General features: G+C 41.2%; 1 protein-coding gene across 5 annotated transcripts in view; it reads right to left on the bottom strand.

The window, feature by feature from the left end:
- Positions 1-23,813, bottom strand: part of GRB7 (growth factor receptor bound protein 7) — a 115,767-nt gene that overhangs the window by 2,866 nt on the left and 89,088 nt on the right. For all 5 annotated transcript variants that reach the window (XM_060781062.2, XM_060781065.2, XM_060781063.2 and 2 more), the window contains 11 exons: positions 15,438-15,594; positions 12,864-12,985; positions 11,756-11,836; positions 9,773-9,910; positions 8,219-8,329; positions 6,760-6,858; positions 5,964-6,044; positions 4,782-4,898; positions 2,875-2,935; positions 2,227-2,314; positions 504-597 (listed from right to left, as the gene is read on the bottom strand). In XM_060781062.2, the coding sequence (XP_060637045.2) occupies positions 504-597; positions 2,227-2,314; positions 2,875-2,935; positions 4,782-4,898; positions 5,964-6,044; positions 6,760-6,858; positions 8,219-8,329; positions 9,773-9,910; positions 11,756-11,836; positions 12,864-12,985; positions 15,438-15,594 (1,149 nt within the window). The remainder of the gene's footprint in view (positions 1-503; positions 598-2,226; positions 2,315-2,874; positions 2,936-4,781; positions 4,899-5,963; positions 6,045-6,759; positions 6,859-8,218; positions 8,330-9,772; positions 9,911-11,755; positions 11,837-12,863; positions 12,986-15,437; positions 15,595-23,813) is intronic.

Genomic DNA, 23,813 nt, shown 5'->3' on the forward strand with positions numbered 1-23,813 from the left:
GTGTAGTGATCTCACTATAAGAGGGATGTGCTATGTTAAATTATTCATTCCCATAGGGAAGAACAAGGAATGTAATCAATCAAGGTGGTCAGATGAAACATTCACACCTAGCTCCAACAGACAAGAGTTCTTTGTCCCACCCTGGACATTCCACAGATATATAAAACCAATTTTCCTAGTTCCAACAGACCTCACTACTTCTGAGGATGCTTGCCATATATGCAGGTGAAACATCAGGAGAGAATGCCTCTAGAACATGGCCATATAGCCTGAAAAACCCTACAACAACCCAGTGATTCCGGTCATGAAAGCCTTCGACAATACAGTAATCAATTTTCATATGGATGGCTCCAGAGGGATCTTAGGTAGTAAAATCCTGAAAGATCCTCGCTGGAGAACCTGGATTGCTACTGACATTATAAACTAGGTTGCATTAGGGCTTAGTGGGCAAAAGCACCTGATTGGGGATTAAGGCAGCTCTAGGTGTCTTTATCAACACTTACCGGAAGTATGAGATAGTGCTTCACCTTCTGCAAGTGACAAAGTGACAAGACAAAGCCTTTGGGATTCCGCTGGCTGTCCCGTACCAGGAATACTCTGCAATCGAGAGGTCATAGGAAGGGTGTCAACAATGCATCTCATCACCTCCTAAGCCCACAGGGAACAGCAAAGTGCCAGCAAACTACTTTAGCTATTATGTACAAACCACAAGTCAACCAGACCTTGCTGTTATGGCAGGTTATGCTATTCAAAAATTGCTTTAGCTGTTCCTTCAATGATAGCTGATTGTTGGCACTTTGCATCACACATTCTCCACATTTGAATTGCAATGATTTGCATATTTTCTTTCATCTGTGGCTTTTAAAAATATGTAGGGCTATTATAGCTTTATTTTTTTTTTTAATTAAGCATAATTTGAAAAAAATAATGCTGTGTTGTGTGGTACCATAGGAAAGTAATGAAAATATCTTTGAAAAACACCCCCAATGATACCACATAATAACAGCAATCTCTCCCTCTCTCCCTCCCTCTATCTCTCTGTGTGTATGTATATGCATGTATGTGTGTGTGTGTATACACACTAGCCATCCCCTGCCACACATTGTTGTGGCCCAGTTTGTGTATATATATTTTGTGTGTGTGTATATGTGTGTATATATCTGTGTATATGTGTATTTATGTGTTTATGGGAGTGGTCAACCCTCCTGTTCAAGGAGGTCCATTGGCTGCCGTTCATTTCCGGTCCCAATTCAAGGTGCAGGTGCTTACCTACAAAGCCCTAAATGGTTCAGGACCTGCCTACCTGCGTGACCGCATCTCTGTGTACGAACCCACACGATCCCTTCATTCATCTGGAGAGGCCCTGCTCACAATCCCACCTCCATCGCAAGCACGATTGGTGTGGACGAGGGATAGGGCCTTCTCGGTGGTAGCCCCCTGACTCTGGAACTCGCTCCCCAAGTACATTAGACATGCCCCAACTCTGGCAGCCTTTAAGAGGAGCCTAAAAACATGGTTGTTCCAGTGTGCCTTCCCAGAATAAGGAACTCTAAGCAACATGTCCCTAATCGCACTTTACTAATGATCTAGGATTGTCTTCTCGCTCCATTTCTCCCCAAATACCCATCCTAGTTATATGTCACCTTGTCATGCTCAGTATTTTAAAATTTTAATCATTATATTTGGCCCTGCCATAGGTTTTCAATGCGTTGTGGTGTTAGTTACTGTTTATTGCTTTGTTTATGAATTTATTTATTGTCTGTATTGCTGTGTTGTTTTATTGATGTATTTGGGCTCAGCCTCTTGTAAGCCGCACCGAGTCCTCCGGGGGATGGTAGCAGGGTATAAATAAAGGATTATTATTATTATTATTATTATTATTATTATTATTATTAATGCAAATATGTTGTCATGTAATGTATTTTTTATTTTAGTTTTTGGCTTTTTAAGTCTTTTCTGCTGTGTTTTTCAGTGTTTAAATGAGTGATAGTCACTCATTGCTCTGATTGGTGTATTGTGTCCAAATTTGGAGTCAATTCGTTGAGTGGTTTTTGAGTTATGTTAATCCCACAAACAAAAATAACATTCATATATGTGTGTGTGTGTGTGTGTGAAGTAGAAAAAAGAACAGAAAAGTTTCACTTCAAGCATTAGACCTGCTTCTGAGCATGCAATTATAGGACTACGTAAACATTATGAATTGAAAAGTTACTGCAAGCTACCTACCCATCCACCAGCCCCTGCTGGATTATAAGGCGCTGTGTGTCTTCTCTAGAAATGTGCCCATGAAACCATGGCTGGGTTCTGTGAATCACTGGGAGGAAAAAAAGAGACATTTTCTTAGAAACAAAGATTGGTCAAAGTCTTCAGAATGTCCCATTGCTCATTGCAGACAGGGATCCCTACACTGAAAAAAATAGAGGTTCATGATTCCTGGAAGAAATATGGGGATGAGCTGGATCTTTTGGCACTAGCATAGGGAAAGACAGCCTGCATGCCCTCTGAGCCCTTGCTGTCATTTTGATTATTTCACACATGCCGGTATTGGCACAAAAAGCCAGCTCCCGGGCTGGACTGTGGCTCCAGTCTGTACACGGTTCAGATGCACATTCCTCTTGTTTCCCATTTCATATGTTCCCTGAATGTATGAAGGAATTTGCAGTGTGTGCCAGAGTCCAATGCCAGTTACACTCTGCCTTCAAATAAGATCCAAACCTAGGGTCCATTTATAGGAAGCACCATGCTGGGTAAGCTGGCTTGCTTAACCCATCCCTTAATTTGCTCTCATCAAGAGTCACTGGAAGTTATGCTAAGTTTTCACATCAGCAATGATGGGGTAACATGTTGCATAAGTTATTTGTGACAAATACTCACCGGTACTGAGTGGAGAGCTCTGTAACTGAGTGGGAAGACTGTATCGGTGAATGGTCTTCTTCTGAAGCATGGAGAGAAAAACATTGCGATTTCAAGATGTTAAAAATTTATCATCTATTTGTTAATTTTTCTTCCTGCTTCAGGTAGAACAGCCACAAAATCCAGTAATATTTAAGACAAGTTTCAAAAAAACAAGCCATTCAATTGTCTTGTAATGCCTTAAAAGTTTGAGAGTGCATCTACACCAGTGGTTCTCAACCTACATATGCCGCAACCCCTTAATACAGTTCCTCAGGTTGTGGTGACCCTCAACCATAGCATTATTTTGTTGCTACTTCATAACTGTAATTTTGCTACTGTTATGAATCGTCATGTAAATATCTGATATGCAGGATGTATTTTCATTCACTGGTCCAAATTTGGCGCAAATACCCAATACGCCAAACTTTGCATACTGGTGGGGTCGGTAATTGATTTTTATCATTTGGGAGTTGTAGTTGCTCAGATTTACAGTTCACCTACAATCAAAGAGCATTCTGAACTCCACCAACAATAGAATTGAACCAATCTTGGCACACAGAACTCCCATGGCCAATAGAAAATACTGGAAGGGTTTGGTGGCCATTGACCTTGAGTTTGGGAGTTGTAGATTACCTACATCCAGAGAACACTGTGGACTCAAACAATGATAGATCCGGACCAAAATACTCCATATGCCCAAATGTGAATGCTGATGGAGTTTCGGGAAAACAGATCTTGACATTTAGAAGTTATAGTTGCTGGGATTTATAGTTCACCTACAATCAAAGAGCATTCTGAACTCCACCAATAGAATTGGGCCAAACTTCCCACACATAACCCATGAGTAACAGAAAATACTGTTTTCTGCTGGACTTTGGTGACCCCTCTGGTACTCCCCTCATGACCCCCACCCCCAGGAGTCCTGACCCCCAGGTTAAGAAATGCTGATCTACACTGTAGAATTAATGCAGTTTGACATCCATTTATCCTGGGTTTTTTTAGTTTGCTGAGGAAAATGTTCTTCATCACATGCTAGTTTTCTACCTTCACATTTTTGGAAGAAAAGAAGAATGCAACAGTGTGCGCACAGTTAACCTCCTTTCCTCTTTGCATAGTTACGAGTAGTTCTGTTCCTTCTACACTCATAGCCAGATAAAAGTTTTCCTTCACTTATGTTCCATCTTTCCTTCTTAGTGCCTCTGCCTCATTGGCTCCACACTCTCAGATAGTAACTTCCTAATATATACTTTTCATTTTTCATCCTGAACTTGATTCCCAGCTCCAGCTTCCTTCCATATAAGTCACCACATGTAAAATTTGCTTCTCTAAGGAAGAGGGCTGTTTATTTAATTTATTTACTATATTTATATCCTGCTTTCTCTCACCCGAAGGGGACTTGAAAGTAGCTCACAATATGGCAAAATTCAATGCCGCATACATAAAGAAGTAAAAATATAATACATCAGATATAAAACCCAAATACCGTCAACATATAAATACTATACAAACTTTATCTGGATGTTTACAAGTATCAAAATCTTGTATTAATCCCGCCTCTTTCCAAGCTAATTGGGAAAGTGACTGTTTAAATGTGTTTAAATGTTCAGTTGTATATATAATATAATATAACTTTATTTTTATACTCTGACTCCATCTCCCCGAAGGGACTCGGGGTGGCTTACATAGAGACAAGCCTGGAAAAAACATATGTTAAAACACGACACAATGGAATAAAATCAAAATAATCTCCTCGCCATGTTTTAGGTGAGATCTACTATTCTGCTCCAGATCTCAGATCTGAATATCCACACTAGTAAGTCAATCAAATCCAGCATTCAACTTCTTCACTGTCTGTCATCCCTTGGTAGGAAGCAAACAAGACTCACCCTCCATGCCTGAGCTTCCTCCAGAGCTACTGACAGTGCCTCATTGGGGTTCTCGATAACACGGCCTGTGCAACCAGAGAAGTCCATGGCCACCAAGGTATTATCTGATACACTCCGCTAAGGGTTTACAAAGAAAAGGATCAGCAATACATGATATATTCTGCTAAGGGATTATAAAGAAAGGTATCAGGGATTATTATCTAATAGCATGGTAACTGTCCCTATTTACAGTTTGCAACTCCCCCTTTCCATTTCTTAAAAGTATGGGTTTCGTAAAATCTTGACAGCCCAGAGCAGTCTCAGAATAGTGAGGAGTGCAACTCCCCCTCTTTTAAATATTTATTAAATATTTTTATTTAAACAATTGAAACATAATACAAATGATTTATCTCACTTTCTATTCCCAGATTGTATTATTATTAGCATTGTATTGTATTGTATTTATTTAAAACTTTTGTATCCCGATCTTCTCTATCTCCGTAGAGGGACTTAGACCAGTTTACATTATAGTATTACATTATACTGTTATTATCAATATTATATGTATATACAATAAGTGAAGGTTTCCCCTTGACATTAAGTTTAGTTGTGTCCGACTCTGAGGGGTGGTGCTCATCTCCATTTCTAAGCCAAAGAGCCGGTGTTGTCCGTAGACGCCTCAAAGATCATGTGACCAGCATGACTGCATGGAGCATTGTTACCTTCCTGCCAAAGCGGTACCTCTTGATCTACTCACATTTGCATGTTTTCAAACTGCTAGGTTGGCAGAAGCTGGGGCTAACAGTGGGAACTTGCCCCGCTCCCCAGATTTGAACCACCAACCTTTCAGTCAGCAAGTTCAGCAGCTCAGTGGTTTAACCCACTGCGCCACTGGGGGCAGTAATAACATAATATACAATATATTACATAATTAGCATAGCACAATATTACTATTATATATTACTATATTGGTACTCACTGCTCACATAACATTATAAAATACAACACTGTCAATTCTATTACTTCTATATTATTCTAATTTTATCCATTATGTAAAATTATTGCAATGTACTCAAAAATTACTCAACCACAATCCTTCTTAGATGTTTGGTGGCATAAATTCACTGATGCTTTTACACATGAAACTAATAAATGGTTTCCAAGTTTTATAAGTACCCTGAGTCATTATCAGAGGGCACTTACCAGCGGTGCAGTGCCAATCCAGGTTGGTTCCCTTTGCCGTGCCTGACACTGTTGGTAGTTCCTGTAGAGCTGTATGCCATACTGTAGAAAGAATTGTCCCCATTAGCATCTTTAGGGCAGGCAAGCCTGTTAACCACTGCATCCCACTCTGGCACAGATTCCCCAAAGTTAGCTATAACAAAGAATACAATTGGCGCAACTGTACAAATTGGTTGCGACTTCTGCAAAAGGTGAATATGAATTATAAATATCTCTGCACGTCCATATATTTATAAGATAGGGCAAGAAGAAGGACACATGTACATTTTGTTGTTGTTTATGCCCTCAAGGTGATGCCAACTTATGGAAACTCTACCGCATGGTTCCTTTGGCAAGAGTGACATTTCCAAGGTCACCCAAGAGGTTTTCGTGGCTGAATGGCAATTAAAGCCCTTGTCTCCTAAAGTCCTGGTCAATTCACTACACCACTCGCTTTTAGACGTGTACATAAATTATGTAGCTACTACAGGGAAATGCAGCAGAAGGCCAGAAGGAAACAATAATTTTTACCACAACTACAATGAGGAAGGAGGAAGCACTGTATTGTGCTGCTATTTCTCTTGCTCACCATAACCAAGGTTCACTGGATTATGGTCTCAGCCCCAACCACACCCAAGCAAATGCTCAGCTGAGGTGGAGACCTGCATTATTAGTGTCCCAGGTGCCATGTTTCCCCTCTGTAGTTGGGTGAATAAATTTATTTTTAAGCGGCTATTTGCATTGAAAAGAAGCTGGTAATAAACAAATTTCTCCCTACCTTAAAGAGGCGGAAGGCAGCCATCCAACACGTGCGGCTTTGCTCATCTTCACTGCAGAAGAGCTTCAGGCCTTTTGCCCCGCTGCGTGTCTTATGGGGCTGCAGAGCAACAAGCAAAGACTCATATCAGACAAATACAATGACTTCTAACAGGACTACATTTCCTCTTCCATTTCAGAATGGTGTTGTATATGAATGAGGTGAAAATCATGTAATTCTCCAGACATTACAGGGCTATAGGTCCACTGCCATCAACTCCGCTGGACCGGCCATGTTGTCCAGATGTCCGACCACCATCTCCCAAAGCAGTTGCTCTACTCCAAACTTAAGAATGAAAATGGAATATTGGTGGGCAGGAAAAGAGATTTAAAGATGGGCTCAAAGCCAACCTTAAAAACTCTGGCATAGACACTGAGAACTGGGAAGCCCTGGCCCTTGAGCACTCCAGCTGGAGGTCAGCTGTGACCAGCAGTGCTGTAGAATTTGAAGAGGCACGAATGGAGGGCGAAAGAGAGAAACGTGCCAAGAGGAAGGCGCATCAAGCCAACCCCAACTGGGACCGCCTTCCACCTGGAAACCAATGCCCTCCCTGCAGGAGAACATGCAGATCAAGATTAGGGCTCCAGAGTCACCTGCGTACCCACTGCCAGTACACCGATCTTGGAAGCCAATCCTACTCGGACAACAAGGGATCACCTAAGTAAGTAAGTACAGGCCTATAGCCACTGACGATAGCCAATATTGCAAACAGTGAGGGTGATGGTAGTTGTAGTTGAAAAATATCTAGAAAGTCATATCCCATACCTGTTATACATGCATCCTCCCCATCTTGATGAATCACATCATTATTCTTCTCAGAAAGAGGAAAGCAACACTAGTGTGCTATGAGATAACAGCCAATGTGGCTATACATAGATGAAGTGATTATAGGTTCCCAAAAGACTCATCCACAAAGACTGCATCTCTGCATTGTTTATTATTTAGACTTTGCTTAGTTCTCATCAGACTCTGCAGGAGTGAAGTTCTACTTCTTACCTTCTCTCTCCAGAGCTTAACTAGGAAATGCTGTTGCTCCCAATTCAGAAATGCAACAGGTTTGACCAATCAGAGGATGATGTTTGCTGCATATGTTTTAGAGTTACTGCTCTGAACATGCCTCTTTCTGACTAGAAAGCATGCCGGGAAGAAACAGAGGTGTGTGTCTGTGTACCCTTTGTGAATATTTGTTAAACAACATCCACTGAGAGCTGGTGATTCCCATTTTAGCTCAGAAAAAAGTGTGCCTCCGTGATTAGAAGTCTCCAAAATATTAATTTGCATTTTAATTTGCTCATTCCAGGATGTATTGAATCAGTGTGGATGTGTTTTGCTTTATTCATGCTGAAAAGTCTCATAAGGTTTGATTTCAGGTACTCAAGACATGAAATTGAAATGGCACCAGGCTTCACAATCCTCTTACCTTGATGCAAAAACCAAACTCAGTTGGGGTGCTGTACTGTTTCTTGCCTTGGGTAATGTAGTAGACATTGGATTCATTTATGTCAACACAATACTGTAAGTGCCGTGGGTCCTGCCATAAGAGAAACAAGAAAGGACACCGATGAGTGTTCCTTAATAGCATGGGGGACTATTCTACTTCATCTTCACCCCAAAACAATTTTTTTCCAAGTCACAGCAATGTTTCAAGATACAGGCCTGAAAACTGCTGCAGGAGTCTAGAAATGTATAGTCTCAAAAAGTAGCTTTTTCAAGATCCCATTCACATTATTAGTATTAAGAAAAAAATAATTTAATTACAGCTAACGTGTTCTTACATAGGACAGAAACTTGACCGATATGTGGGAAATTGGGCTCAAGAGTATCCAGCTAACACAGTAATGAGTTTTTCTAACCATCTACTACAGGGCTCTTCCAGACTGGTGTAAAAAATGTGAATTCTTGCAAACCTGCTCTGTGGCATTTGCAGATTATTGTTGCCTCTGGGACCACTCATTCCATTCTACTTGGTGGCTGCTGCAATTATTTTGGGGATATTTATTTATTTATTTAAAACATTAATATTCTGCCTTTCTCATCCCAAAAGGGACTCAGGGCGGAGCACAACATATATACGGCAAACATTCGATGCCCGAACATAAAACCATAAATATATACAAACATTAAAATCACTTATATTCACATTAAAAGTTGCTTAAAAACCATCTCAGGACACCATTTTGCCTCATTGCACTGCCCCAAAGGCTTGGTCCCACAGCCAGGTTTTCACCATCCTTCTGAAGGATAGGAGGGAGGGGGCTGATCTAATATTGCCAGGAAGGGAGTTCCATAACCAGGGGGGCAATCACTGAGACGGCCCTGTCTCTCATCTCCGCCAAACGCACCTGTGATAGTGGTGCGACTGAGAGGAGGGCCTCCCCAGAAGATCTTAGTTTCCACAGTGGTTCGTAAAGGGAGATGCGTTCAGCCAGGTAGACCGGGCAGGGGCCGTTTAGAGCTTTATAGGCCAAAGACAGCACTTTGAATTGTGCCTGGTAGCAAAAAGGCAGCCAGTGTAGCTGACTTACTATGGGAGTTGTGTGCTCCCTTTATGCCACCCCAGTTATTAACCTGGCTGCCTCTCGTTGGACTATTTGAAGCTTCTGAACCGTCTTCAAAGGCAACACCACGTAGAGCACGTTGCAGTAGTCTATCCTGGATGTAACGAGAGCGTGGACCACCGTGGTCAAGTCTGACTATGTACTAGGTTTTGCCAGATTCTTTTTTTAACAGACCATATTTTGCTGAGACAATCCTACAGTTTGAAGAGTAATCTCTGAGCCTATGTGGGCCACTATTCAAAAATGACCTACTTAGGGGTGGATACGAAATATTGTAGCTAGTACTGGGAATTTCCAGAAAATAGCTCAGGACAACAGAAATGTCACTTTGATTTTTTTAAAAAACAAGCAAACCCAAGACTACAGTAACAACTTCAAGCAAACATCCATCACATTTAGCTTACACATAATCTTACTTTTGATGTGCCTTTTGTTGAATAATAAAGCCCTGAGCGCCGTAGAGAGAAGTAAAACCTTTTCCATACTTTACGCCCAACTTCTTTTAAGTGCAGGAAGCCTTGGATTTCAGGGCAGCTGCCTGAATTTAGAACATTCTGAAAGGCAGAAACCAAAAACAAGAGGAGGAATGAGGTGATGGTGAGGATGCCGGGAGTAGAAGACAATTAATATTAGCTGTCCCATTGATGGCTTCACTTTGAAAGGCAATGCATGATCAGAACTGACAAGAATATTCATAAATATTCTAATTCTCAGTTTGAAAGGGCATAAAAAGTATCAGCTATTGAAGATTGTTTCCCTGTGTATGTCCATGGACTTTCAAGTTACCTGTTGACTCATGGTGACCTACAAATGAATTTCACAGTTTTCTTAGGTAAGGAACATACAAAGGTAGTTTGCCATTTCTTTCCTCTTAAATATAGTCATAGCACTTTGTATTCATTGGTGGTCTCCTACCCAAGTACGAACCAGAGCTAACCCTAATTAGTCTCCTAGATTAGATGGGATCTGGTGACTTTAGGGTATTTGTTCCAGAATGAAAGCAAAAGTGCAGCATTGTTATTGTTGTTGTTGTTGTTGTTATTATTATTATCCCGCTTTTCTCCCATGGGTGGGACTCAAAGAGGCGGACAATTACATAACACAAAAGCAAAATAAAACTGATAAACAAATAGCACAATTACATAAACTATATACAATAATAATAATAATACTTTATTTATATCCTGCCACCATCTCCCCAAAGGGACTCGGAGAGGCTTACATAAGGCCAAGCCCAACAACACATCAGTAAAAACAACAAAACAATAAGCAAATAAAACAATACAATTAATGTAACTTGCATATAGACAATAACATGCAGCAATTTAAAAACCTTTGGGCGGGCCATATGTAATAGTTAAAATTTTAAAAATGTGCGCTGGACATGAACAGAGGTAGGATGGTAGGAGGGTTTAAAAGAAATGGAGGGAGAGCAACCCAATAGGTAGTTAAAGTACTTCTGAAGACATTTTGCAGGGAATTGTTTTTTTTATTCAGGGAAGACACACTGGAACAGCCACTCCTAAAGACTGCCAATGTGAGGGCTTGCCTGATATCCTTGAGAAGTGAGTTCCACAGTCGAGGGGCCACCATAGAGAAGGCCCCCTCCCTCATCCCCACCAATCGCGTCTGTGAAGGGGGAGGGAGCGAGAGCAGGGCCTTTCCAGATGATTGAAGGGATTGCGTGGGTTCATACACAGAAATGTGGTCAGGCAGGTAGGCCGTTCAGGGCATTGTAGGTAAGAACCTGCACGTTGAATTGGGACCAGAATTGGGACAGGCAGCCAACTGAGCTCCTTAAACAACAAAGTTAATAAATACAACACGTTCCACTAAAATTCCCTCAGGCCACTTTCTCCTATCATCAACAGCTAGCTATAGCTAAAAAAATTCGGTTTTGAGCAAGAAAAGTGAATTTTTGTCTAGAGAACTTCTGTGAAATTTTCACTAAATTAAACCCCCAAATGTTTAAAAAAATGACTGCAAACTGAAAACACTCTCATGATATTTCTCAAAGCACAGAAAAAGCTTTTGACATTTTCTCTTCTTGAGTCTATGACTAAAATAAATGAAGATTTACATCCCAAGTAGATTGAAATCCATAGGGAAGACAAGGGCAATGTCATGGGATCTATAGCGAAAAGAACTGTCATAATAGCCCTGATCTAAAAAACAAGGAATCTCTAGACCATGCAGCCAAAATGATGCTTGCAACAATCGGTAAATTGTGAGACTGTGGGAAAAGATAAGAGCCAGTGCAGCACAGAATTTAGAGATTGAGAGAGAGAGGCAGACTACAACAAGGAAAACGTGGGCTTGAAGTCCTGCTCAGCAATGTAATGTAATCATCACAGCTAGCATACAGTGTTTCTAACAAAAAGAGAGAAATAGGATAATACCTGGACGATTTCTGAGTGGGACATGCCTTTGTCAGCTGCATCTTGGCAGCTGGAGACCATGACTTCAGGGAAGAGTGACTGCTGCAAATAGGGAGAAAGAAAAGGGGTGAACTTTGCAAAATGGACCAAACAAGGATGCACTGAGCTGTCACACACATAAGACAACTTCTTCTCACACATTTCATTTTAAATTACATCTATGGGGTGGGTGGAGCCCTGAATGTTTAGATTAAAGGTAAAAATACGTTTCTGGTTCTCCTGCCAGCAGAGAGGAGAAAATTATGCTGTTCTTATTGCAAGTTCTTTTGTCTACCCACTTTAAAATGTTATTTCATCCCAAAGTTTGAAGAAGTCTAACATACTCAATATAAAATAAAGATCAGCATCAATGCAACTCAAGTTTCCTATAAATTAAAGAGATGTTAAAGGTGTGTTTTAATGTTAATAAATCCAGGAGCCCCCAGTGGTGCAGTAGGTTAAACCCTTGTGCTGGCAGAACTGAAGACTGACAGGTCAGAGGTTCGAATCTGGGGAGAGCATGGATGAGCTCCTTCTGTCAGCTCCAGCTACCCATGCAGGGACATGGGAGAAGCTTCCCACAAGGATGGTAAAACATCCGGGCATCCCCTGGGCAACGTCCTTTCAGACAGCCAATTCTCTCACACCAGAAGCAACTGGCAGTTTCTCAAGTCGTTCCTGACACCACAAAAAAAAGAGCGATGACTTCAATGATGTGGAAATGCGGGAAACTAAAGCTTTGCAGAATCGATGACTTGATATATGAGGTCTAAGCCTGGATCTACACTACCCTATATCCCAGGATCTGGTCCCAATTATCTGTTTTGAACTGCTTTATATGAGTATATACTACCAGATAATCTGGGATAAGAAGATTATCTGGAATCAGATATTGGGATATAGGGCAATGTATATCCAGCCTAAGTGGAAGCTGCACCTTTTTACTAAGCAGAAATGTTAAAGGATACCATTTCATTTAAAATAAATTGAAATATTATGAAATTTGAAATCTGTTAAAGAATGGATTAGGATCATACCGGGGCGGGGAAATAAACCTTTCCATTCTGGCTTGATCATCAATCCCACTTACCGGTGAGCTCTTGAACAGCTCATACTTGGCGTAGTTCTTCCGGAAGACAAACCTACTGTCCCCTCCAACAGGCCATGTGGCCTGAACCTCCACCACTGACTCATGGTCTTCCAGATACCGCTCTGGAGGAACAAAGAGAAACAGAGTACAGGACAGCTTAACATTATTCTACTTCTCATTTGGATGATGGAGCTAACAATGGCTTTTTAAAGTAGTGGTGAGTTTGCACACAAGCTAAGTAAGGCCTTCATTACAAAGATCCATGAATTCATCACACATCATGGCAAATTCATGGGCTCCTGGCAAGGGATGACTTAAAGAGACCCCCATCCCATGGGGGAAACATCTCCAAGTGGCTTCTTCTTACCTTGGATGGAGCCTGACCAGAAATACACATGCATTGTGTAATGGGCTCCATCCCAAAAGGAGAGAAGAAGCAGCCTACGATGGGGAAAGTACCCTGACTGATGCGGTAGTATGATACAGCATAAGGCAGTCGTAGACAAATACCGATTGACAGGAGTCTACACTAGGTTCCAACAAGACTTGGAGGGTGGCACCTTTAATTATTTTTATTATTTAATTTTAAAATATTTTAAGTGTCCCCCATGTCCTCAGAAATGTGGGAAGAATTTTATTATGCTCCCCCTTTGGGTTGTTTCAGTCCAAGAAGAAGTCTATATTTACCTAGTAAGTAAACTGTATTATATTTTTGTTTTGGTCCGGACTGCTCAGATCCAGCAAATACCTTTATTTATGCAGAATAGGCCTGCACAACTTGTGATCCTCTATGTGTTTTGGACTTCAGCTCCCAGAATTCCTGACTACTGGACAAGCTGGCTAGGGCTCCTGGGAGTTGGAGTCCCAAACACCTGGAGCAGTGGTTCTCAACCTGGGGTCCCCAGATGTTTTTGGCCTACAACTCCCAGAAATCCCTGCCAGTTTACCAGGTATTAGGATCTCTGGGAGTTGAAGACCAAAAACATCTGGGGACCCCAGGTTGAGAACCACTGACCTGGAGGGTCACAGGTTGTGCAGGCCTGATCTAGAACATTCACTGGACTGCCTTGATTTAGAACACAGTTCCTATATTTGTAGTTAGCCCTCCACATTTGCAAATTTTACTTTCGCAGATTTGATTATCCATTGATTTGATTAAGATGTTCTGTCTAGAAATGTCTAGGTCCTCCAGTGTGACTCTAGAGTCAACCTCCAGCAGAAGTTGACAACAGAGTTTTGCTGGAAGACCTTGCATTTTTAATTCACAAGTTTTACACTCTTGTGTTGATCCTGAGTCTTACTTACATACATACAATTTAGCCCTAGAGTAGTTCCCAGAAGTCCTGCCTCTTGTTTCTGAGGCTCAAGATCAGGAGAGGAATCTCAGGGCAAGAGTACTGCCCTTGCGCTATGCTACAAAAAGGATTTTGATGTTGTTGTTCCAGACAACTTTAGAATGGGTACCGTAGACTCTTGAGAAATCTCATTTGCTTTTCTTCATTCTTCTAATTTTCTTGTCTAGTGTTTTGTACTTGAACGTCATACTCAAAGCAACTGTAGTTAATATTTAACGTATGTTTTTAATAGCATCACGAGGCTCAACCCTCCATGATATCATCAGGCACTTTATTTTGGTGTGAAGTTTAGGCCCTGAAATCTAACAACCTGGGATGCCTCTGACCTGACAATTCTACTCTCCTGAAATTATTGTTGTTATTATTATTATTTTACGGATACAAAAACACAGTATGTCACAGCAAACGAGATATATATGCTGGATTTCGTATCACAAAATCGCAAGTCGAACACTTCCCAAGAGTCTAGGACTGTGTGATGTATTTTCGAATGATGCACAGATCCAAGTAAGGTAGCCTTTTGCAGTTGACAGATTGTGATTTTGTTTCCAAATGCCAGCTGAGATCTTTTGGCATGGCACCCCGTGTGCTGATTACCACTGGGACTACCTGTACTGGTTTCTGCCAGAGGCTCTGCCGTTCTATTTTAAGGTCCTGATAATGGCTGAGTTTTTCCTGTTGTTTTTCCTCAATGCAACTGACACCTGGTATCGTGACATCAATAATCCAAACTACTACTACTACTATTATTATTATTATTATTATTTGAAACACAACAAGATGAGTCCACAGCAGTCATTCTGCTGGCTGTTGTACTGGATCACATGTCGGACACTTCCCAAGTGTCCAGGACTGTGTGATGCATTGGCGAATAATGCGTGCAGATCCCAGTAAGGTGGCCTTATGCAGCTGTCAGATGGTAATTTTGTCAGTGCTGATTGTGTTTAAGTGCAGATTAAGGTCTTTAGGCATTGCACCCAGTGTGCCGATCACCACTGGGACCACCTTGACTTGCCTATGCTAGAGTCTTTGCAGTTTGATCTTTACATCCTCATATTGTGTCAGCTTTTCCAGTTGTTTCTCTTCAATCCTGCTGTCACCTGGATTATTATTATTATTATATTTATAGCCTGCTTTATCCCTCCCACAGGAAATTCAAAGCGGCACCCTCACTCCCTACTAATCATGGTTTTGGAGAAATACCCCTCCTATTTCTCACCGAGAGCCAAGTGCTGATAGACCTCTACCAGGGACCAGCAGTCATCGTGCAAGGCTTGGGTCTTTTGTACCAGCATCTCGCAGACATGCCGTGCTGTGGTCCCTGCTGTGACTTCCAATGAGCGGCAAGTACCATCTTCGCTGTAGACCTTGACCACCTGCGGGAAAAAATGGGGAACAGAGGTTAGGTGGTCAGGAGGAGGGAGGGTTGCACCTCTGCTGAGACTGAAGTTCAGCCATCTGAGCAGAAACTCATAAATATAATGTGCTGTTGGTAGTGTGTGCATTCAATTCATTTCTGACATACGACAACCTTAAGGTGAACCTATCACACAATTTTCTTGGCAAGATATGTTCAGAAGAGGTTTCCAGTTGCTGCCCTCTGAGGCTGAGAGTGTGACTTCCTGAAGGTCACCCAGTAAGCTTCCATGGCCAAATGTGGATTCTCCAGAGTATTAATCCAACACTTAGACCATTATACCATAAAGGCCAGATGCCCCTATTTCCCTCTAAGAAACTACACATATTTGAGGGAGGGCTTTCTCTTGGTCTTACCCCCATTTCTGCCATGTTTGGTGAAGCCATGAGAAGGACTTCTGGTACCTGAGGCAGAAAATCCCAGAAGCACATTCACAAACCCTAGCAGTTAAAATTAATAGTTATGAAGGCCAAGGAATATACAAATTAAAGAGATAACCTGCTATTTTTTGAAAATAAAACTCCTAAGACTGCTGCCTGATATAGGGAAAATGGTGGAAACCGAAAACAAGAATGACACTGATAACTTCTGTTCAGATTCCATTTGTACATCTCAAAAAACTCAATATATCTCCTCAGGAAGACCACATGTGGCTATTACATCTGGCTGATGAGGCCACGGGGATATCCACATCCCATTTATTGCTTGTGGATGTATTGTTTTTAACTTGATTTATGTCTAATTGTAGTGTATAATTGTAATTGTTTGTACTGGCATTGAATTTTGCCATTACTTATGTGTAAACAGCTTTGAGTCCACCTCAGGGTGAGAAAAGCAGTATACAAATAAATAATAAATAATAATTGAAACCCCAGTTTGAAACCTTTCTAATGGTCCTGGTTGCACAAAAACCTAATTCTTACTGCACATTTTATTTTCTGACTGCACTAAATGTATTTAACCACATATTAGAATATAGTATTAACCCTTACCTGCAAGAAATACAGACTCAGAAAATGCCTATAGAGAACAACATTTCTATATCCACCCGTGCAACTCTATGGCCAATTTCTAGCAGAAGCAATTAATGTGCTGCCGATCTAGAAAATATCAAAAAAGGACTTTTCTTTCTTTCGAATGAAAGTGATACTGCCCTTGGTGGCGCAGGGAATTAAACAACTGAGCTGCTGAACTTGCTGACCGAAAGATTGGCAGTTTGAATCCCCGGAGCGGGGTGAGCTCCCACTGTTAGCCCCAGCTTCTGTCAACCTAGCAGTTCGAAAACATGCAAATGTGAGTAAATCGATAGGTACCGTTTCCGTGGGAAGGTAACGGCGCTCCTTGCAGTCATGCTGGCCACATGACCTAGGAGACATCTATGGACATTGCTGGCACTTAGGCTGAGAAATGGAGATGAGCAGAGTCTGATACGACTAGACATAATGTCAGGAGAAACCTTTACCTTTATGTGAAACTGCACATATAGATTTCACAGATATGGGGATCATACTACCTATAATGTAGATATAGATGTACAATACATACATGGCAGAAAAAAAGTCTTAAAGACTCTGCTATTGAGTGTTTGATGCCAGAGACCATGCTTAAGGAGTGGTTTACCCTGAAGAGTAGATCCTGCAAAGCAAACAGTGGAAGGAGATGCTGGCTTTACATGCCCTGTTTGTGGGCTTCCCTGCTGCATGTGGTTGGTTGGCTGCACTTGCAAACAAGATGCTGAACAAGATGGGACATTCTTATAAGTCACCTGTGAAGGATGTTTGCTATTGCACAGCTTTTCCACAAGAGGGAGGAAGTAGCCCTGTTCCAGTAAAACTGAAATTATATTATTATACTTAATAATTAATGTCATCCCACTTTTAATTGTGGAAAGGCAGGAAAATGTTTCCTATCTACTGACTTTGAGTGCGTTGCTCTCCAAAACCAGATACCTTTGTTGTTGTTGTGTTCCTTCAAGTCATGCCTGATTTATGAGTACTCTCTTTTCTTTCTTTCTTTTTTAAACAGTTTGATAGGGTTAGTAAAAACTCTTTATTTGGTACAATATATTGTACCATACCATAAAATTGTAATATTATTAGTAATATTATCTGTAATATAAAATATATAATTATATCATATTATTAGTAGTAGTATTATATTGTATTACATTACAAAATTATAAATATTATATACATATATACACATACACACACACACACACAATAGATTACATTACATTATATTATTATGATCTTACACTTCTGCACATGGATCACTATTGCATCCTTACCCTTTACACTTCTGGTTTTGCAACACACCCAAATACCTGGGAGTCACTTTGGACCGTGCTCTGACCTACAAGAAGCACTGCCTGAACATCAAGCAAAAAGTGGGCGCTAGATACAACATCATATGAAAGCTGACTGGCACAACCTGGGGATCACAACCAGACACAGTGAAGACATCTGCCCTTGCGCTATGCTACTCTGCTGCTGAGTATGCATGCCCAGTGTGGAACACATCTCACCACACTAAAACAGTAGATGTGGCTCTTAATGAGACATGCTGCATTATCACAGAGTGTCTGCGCCCCACACCACTGGAGAAATTACACTGCTTAGCCGGTATTGCACCACCTGACATCCGCCGGGAAGTAGCAGCCAATAGTGAAAGGACCAAGGCAGAGACATCTCCAGCTCATTCCCTGTTTGGGTATCAGCCAGAGCGTCAACGACTTAAATCAAGACATAGTTTTCTTAGATCTACAGAGACACTCACTGGAACACCTCAGCAAGCGAGAGTCCAAAAGTGGCAGGCTCAAACCCAGAACCTCAACCAATGGCTGATACCAAATGAGAAACTCCCCCCTGGGCACACAAAGGACTGGGCGACTTGGAAGACGCTGAACAGACTGTGCTCTGGCACCACGAGATGCAGAGCCAACCTTCAGAAATGGGGCTACAGGGTGGAATCCACGGCGTGCAAGTGCGGAGAAGAACAAACCACTGACCACCTGCTGCAATGCACCCTGAGCCCTGCCACATGCACAATGGAGGACCTTCTTGCGGCAACACCAGAGGCACTCCAAGTGGCCAGATACTGGTCAAAGGACATTTAACCAACTACCAAGTTTGCAAAATCTGTGTTGTTGTTGTTTTTTTTGTTTTTGTTTTTTTTTTTAATCTGTGTTTTTGTTTTGTTCTGTTAGAAATGTAATACAATGGTATGGTTGCTGATGACACGATAAATAAATACCCTTTACGCAATTTCTTCCGGGCAAATTGTCATGAGAGGGGAAGACTGTGGGGAAGCAGCATTTTAAAAACGTATAAGCCTATGCGCGCTCTCTCTCTCTTTCTCTCTCTGTGCTGTCTAAGCAAGACCAGACACCTTGGCTTGGATCCCAAGGGAGGGATTAAGATGTCCCACCCTGAATATCAGCAGCACCTCCTCCGCAGATGAAAGGCGAGGGAGCATTCCCTTCCCTGTCAAGACTCCTCTCATGAACACTTCAAAAGCGGTTTCAGGCTGGGCTGTCAGTAAACCTAGAAATTGGCACAGAATTCTGAGAACTTCAAAATTACCAGACAGGCTAAGACACAATGGCTCTTCGGGAAAGAGGCCTGTAATCACATCTTCTCAAAAGACTTCAAAATCGGACTTATTACCTCTTCCTTGACTGCATCGAAACCTTTGTTCTTTCCATTCACTAAGAACCATCGCTTTTAAAGAAAGCAGGTGGTGATCGGGGAGTCCACTACACAATTACAGCGCATATCTGCCATGACTCCATCTGATGAGATAGTAGTATCTAGGCCAGCATTTCTCAACCTCAGAGGAGTCACCAAAGACCATCAGAAAACACAGTATTTTCTGTTGGTCATGGGGGTTCCTGGGGGAAGTTTGCCCCAATTCTATCATTGGCGAGGTTCAGAATGCTTTTTGATTGTAGGTGAACTATAAATCCCAGCAACTACAACTTCCAAATGTCAATGTCTATTTTCCCAAAACTCCACCAGTGTTCACATTTAGGTATATTGAGTGCCAAGTTTGGTCCAGATCCATCATTGTTTGAGTCCACAGTGCTCTCTGGACGTAGGTGAACTACAACTCAGTGTCCAGCAAACCCTTCCAGTATTTTCTGTTGGTCATGGGAGTTCTGTCCGCCAAGTTTGGTTCAATTCCATCATTGGTGGAGTTCAGAATGCTCTTTGATTGTAGGTGAACTATAAACCCCAGCAGCTACAACTCCCAAATAACAAATACAGTCTCTCCCCCTGTAACCCCACCAATATTCAAATTTGAGCGTATAGGTGTTTGTGCCAAATTTGGTCCAGTGAATGAAAATACAGCCTGCATATCAGATATTTACATTATGATTCATAACAGTATCAAAATTATAGTTATGAAATAGCAACAAAAATAATTTTATGGTTGGGGGTCACCACTACATGAGGAACTGTATTAAGGGGTCGTGGCATTAGGAAGGTTGAGAAACACTGATCTAGGCACTGAAATTCTCCACCAAACTGAGTCCTCCTCCAAACTGCAAAATCCCAGGCTTCAACAGGATGCAGCCATGGAAGTTAAACTGGAAACATAGTCCTATATGGGTTGTTGTAGGTTTTTTCGGGCTATATGGCCATGGTCTAGAGGCATTCTCTCCTGATGTTTCGCCTGCATCTATGGCAAGCATCCTCAGAGGTAGTGAGGTCTGTTGGAACTAGGAAAAAGGGTTTATATATCTGTGGAATGACCAGGGTGGGACAAAGGACTCTTGTCTGCTGGAGCTAAGTGTGAATGTTTCAACTGACCACCTTGATTAGCATATAATTGCCTGACAGTGCCTGGAGCAAACTTTTGTTGAGAGGTGATTAGATGTCCTTGTTTATTTCTTCTCTGTTGTTGTGCTGTTGTAATTTTAGATTTTTTTAATACTGGTAGCCAGATTTTGTTCATTTTCATGGTTTTCCCCTTTCTGTTGAAATTGTTCACATGCTTGTGGATTTCAGTGGCTTCTCTGTGTAGTCTGACGTCAGGAGAGAATGCCTCTAGACCATGGCCATATAGCCCGAAAAAACCTACAACAACCCAGTGATTCCGGCCATGAAAGCCTTCGACAATACATAGTCCTATATGTTCCAGTAGGAAAAGGGGCCAAAGTGAACTCTGAATCCATTTGTGGCCCATGTCTGTTCAAGCGAAACACTTTCGAGTATTCTACTCCAGAGCTGCCCCTAATACACCATGGAAGCACCTCATCCCATCCCATTCAGACAACTGGTGCATTGGCACCAGTGACCTGTTCTCCTGAGACCGTCACTATTGTGTTGCTGGCCAAAAGTAGCTCCCCACCAGAGCCTTGCTAGCAATGTCATTTCTGATGAAGTCACCACATGACAGCCAGCCATCTAATCCCAGGAACAATGTCACCAGCAAGGCTCTGATGGGGATCTGCTTCTGCCCAGCAAGAATATTTTAATGTGTTGTAGGACGCGGATTGCCCTGGATTCAGTCCGATCCAGGTATCCACACATTAAAAATACTGCAGTTTCTTAGAACTTCTGAAGCAACCTAAGTTTCTTCTTGTGATGGGTTAATGACTTGGAAGCAGTGATTCTGTTGTGAAACTATCCATACATTGTATGGATTGTTTGCAGTGGGTTTGAGGTGAGAATCACAATGGGGTGTGGAAGAGCTCAACATGTTTTCTTGTTGCACAATCCTTAGGGAAAAACAATTGTCTCCACAACTGCAGCAAGGAAGATAAACAAAAGACATTTTTGAATATTTTGTTTTTTAAAAAAGGATGAACGCAATCTCCCTTGAAGCATTTGACTATCACAGGAAAAAAATTAGTCATGCTTTGAAAATTAGCTTGCACAAGCTTTGGTAAATATGTAAGGTCCGTCTCTCTAGTTATCTGTTTAGAATGGGAGGCTACATTAGAATAGGGCAAGGACCCTAAATTTTGTATCTCTTTTGCTGATAAGTTGCTGGTGTTTTATATCCTTTTTGTCTGCTGTGCTTTTAATTGTAATTTGATTATGAGTTGTTATTTTATTGCTATTAATGAGGATTTGATTTTGAGTTGTAGGGTAACATATTAAACTATAAAAATGTCCGTATATACTCGAGTATAAGCCGACCAGAATATAAGCCGAGCATGGGAAAGCACATTTACATTGAAGAAGGATAGAACAATGGTTTAATGAGAGTTGGACAGTCTTATTTTAAATTACAGATTTATTTATTTATTTATTTATGACATTTCTCTCCCATGTTTCCCACCCCGGAGGGGACTCAATATTTATGTAAATACTAGCCGTCCCCTGCCACACATTGCTGTGGCCCAATCTGATGATCTGGAAAATAAAGTAATGAGAAAGTGTTGGTTTCTAATATATGTAATGTCTTTATGCTTGTGGGTAAACAGTATTTGATCACGTTTTCTTGCCCTAGTGAAGGGAGTTGGACTGGATGGTCTTAAGTATTTTCTATCGGTTATACAGGTTCTGTGTGGGAAGTTTGTCCTAATTCTATCGTTGGTGGGGTTCAGAATGCTCTTTGATTGCAGGTGAACTATAAATCGCAGTAACTACAACTCCCAAATGTCAAGGTATATTTCCCCCAAGCTCCATCTGTGTTCCTAGTTGAGCATATGGAATATTTGTGCCAAGTTTGGTCCAGATCCATCACTGTTTGAGTCTATAGTGCTCTCTGGATGTAGGTGTACTACAACTCCCAAACTCAACGTCAATGCCCACTAAACCCTTCTGGTGTTTTCTGTTGGTCATGGGTGTCCTGTGAGCCATGTTTGGTTCAATTCCATCACTGGTGGAGGTCAGAATGCTCTCTGATTGTAGGTTAACTATAAATCCCAGCAACTACAACTCCTAAATGACAAACTCAATTTTTTTTTGAGTGATGGTCACTCCTTGGGTTAGTAGGTATCTTGTGGCCAAATTTGGGGGCAATTCATCCAGTGGTTTTTGAGTTCTGTTAATTCCACAAACGAACATTAAATTTTTATTTATATAGATTCAAAAACATTTAACCTACTGATGTCTCAATTAATGTAATTTTAATGGTATCTATTTTTATTTTGAAATTTACCAGTAGCTGCTGCATTATGTATCCTTCCAATAATAATAGAGAGTAAAATAATAAATGTAATAATAATAGAGTAAAATAATGTAATAACAACAGTAATAATAGAGAAAATAATAAATGTAATAATAATAGAGTAAAATAATAAATGTAATAATAATAACAACAGAGTAAAATAATAAATAACCTTGACTCAAGCATAATTTAAGAGGGGCTTTTTCAGCCCCAAAAAAGGGCTGAAAGCCTTGGTTTATACTTGAGTATATACGGCATATAAACACACTAGTCACAACACGGAATGAAAATAGTTTGCTCTTGCTCTCTAGCTTTTTCTCAGCTCCTTCTGGTACTGAACACAGAGGAACATCCCTCTATTTCTCTGCCACACACAGAGGGGGGATGTCTATTTAATATCGCTCTGCTGGCTTTGATAGGAAATTCTGAGACAGTAGGTGGGCTGAAACATTTCCTAGACTGTTGACAACCTTCTGTCCCGTGACTACAAACTGCCTGGGTGGAGGCTTGCAGGCTAGCCAAACTAAACTTGGGAACCTTGACAACAGTCCCCATAGAAATTAGCCTCACCCTTTCATGTCCAGTGAAGCTCGAGCCACACATTTTAATTGTTACTCAATAGAGGGGAGGTGGCGCAGGTAACACTATAGAGTCATGATACCTAAGTTCTTATCTTTAACAAAGGGCTCATGCCTCGTGCGTATTGTTTTGGGTATTCGTGTATTGTTCTGTATTGTTTTGGATATTGGACTGAGGCATGAAACCTGCTTGAGGTCGCAGCCTTTGTGTGCTAGCTTGCATGTCTCTCTAAGAGCTTACGAAAGCAAGGATTCACATCATTTCCTGCACTTTGGTCTTATCCACACTCTTTTCTCCCCCCTGCATTGGTTAGGGTGCGTCTACACTAGAATTAATGCAGTTCGAGATCACTTTTATAGCAATGGCTTAATGCTATGGAATCCTTGGATTTGTAATTTGATGAGGCATCAACACTCTTTGGCACAAAAGGCTTGTAAAAATACAACTACAATGAGTCAACAGCACTGAGGGTTG

The sequence above is a fragment of the Anolis sagrei genome, chromosome 6 (assembly GCF_037176765.1).
Source record: "Anolis sagrei isolate rAnoSag1 chromosome 6, rAnoSag1.mat, whole genome shotgun sequence".
NCBI lineage: Eukaryota > Metazoa > Chordata > Lepidosauria > Squamata > Dactyloidae > Anolis > Anolis sagrei.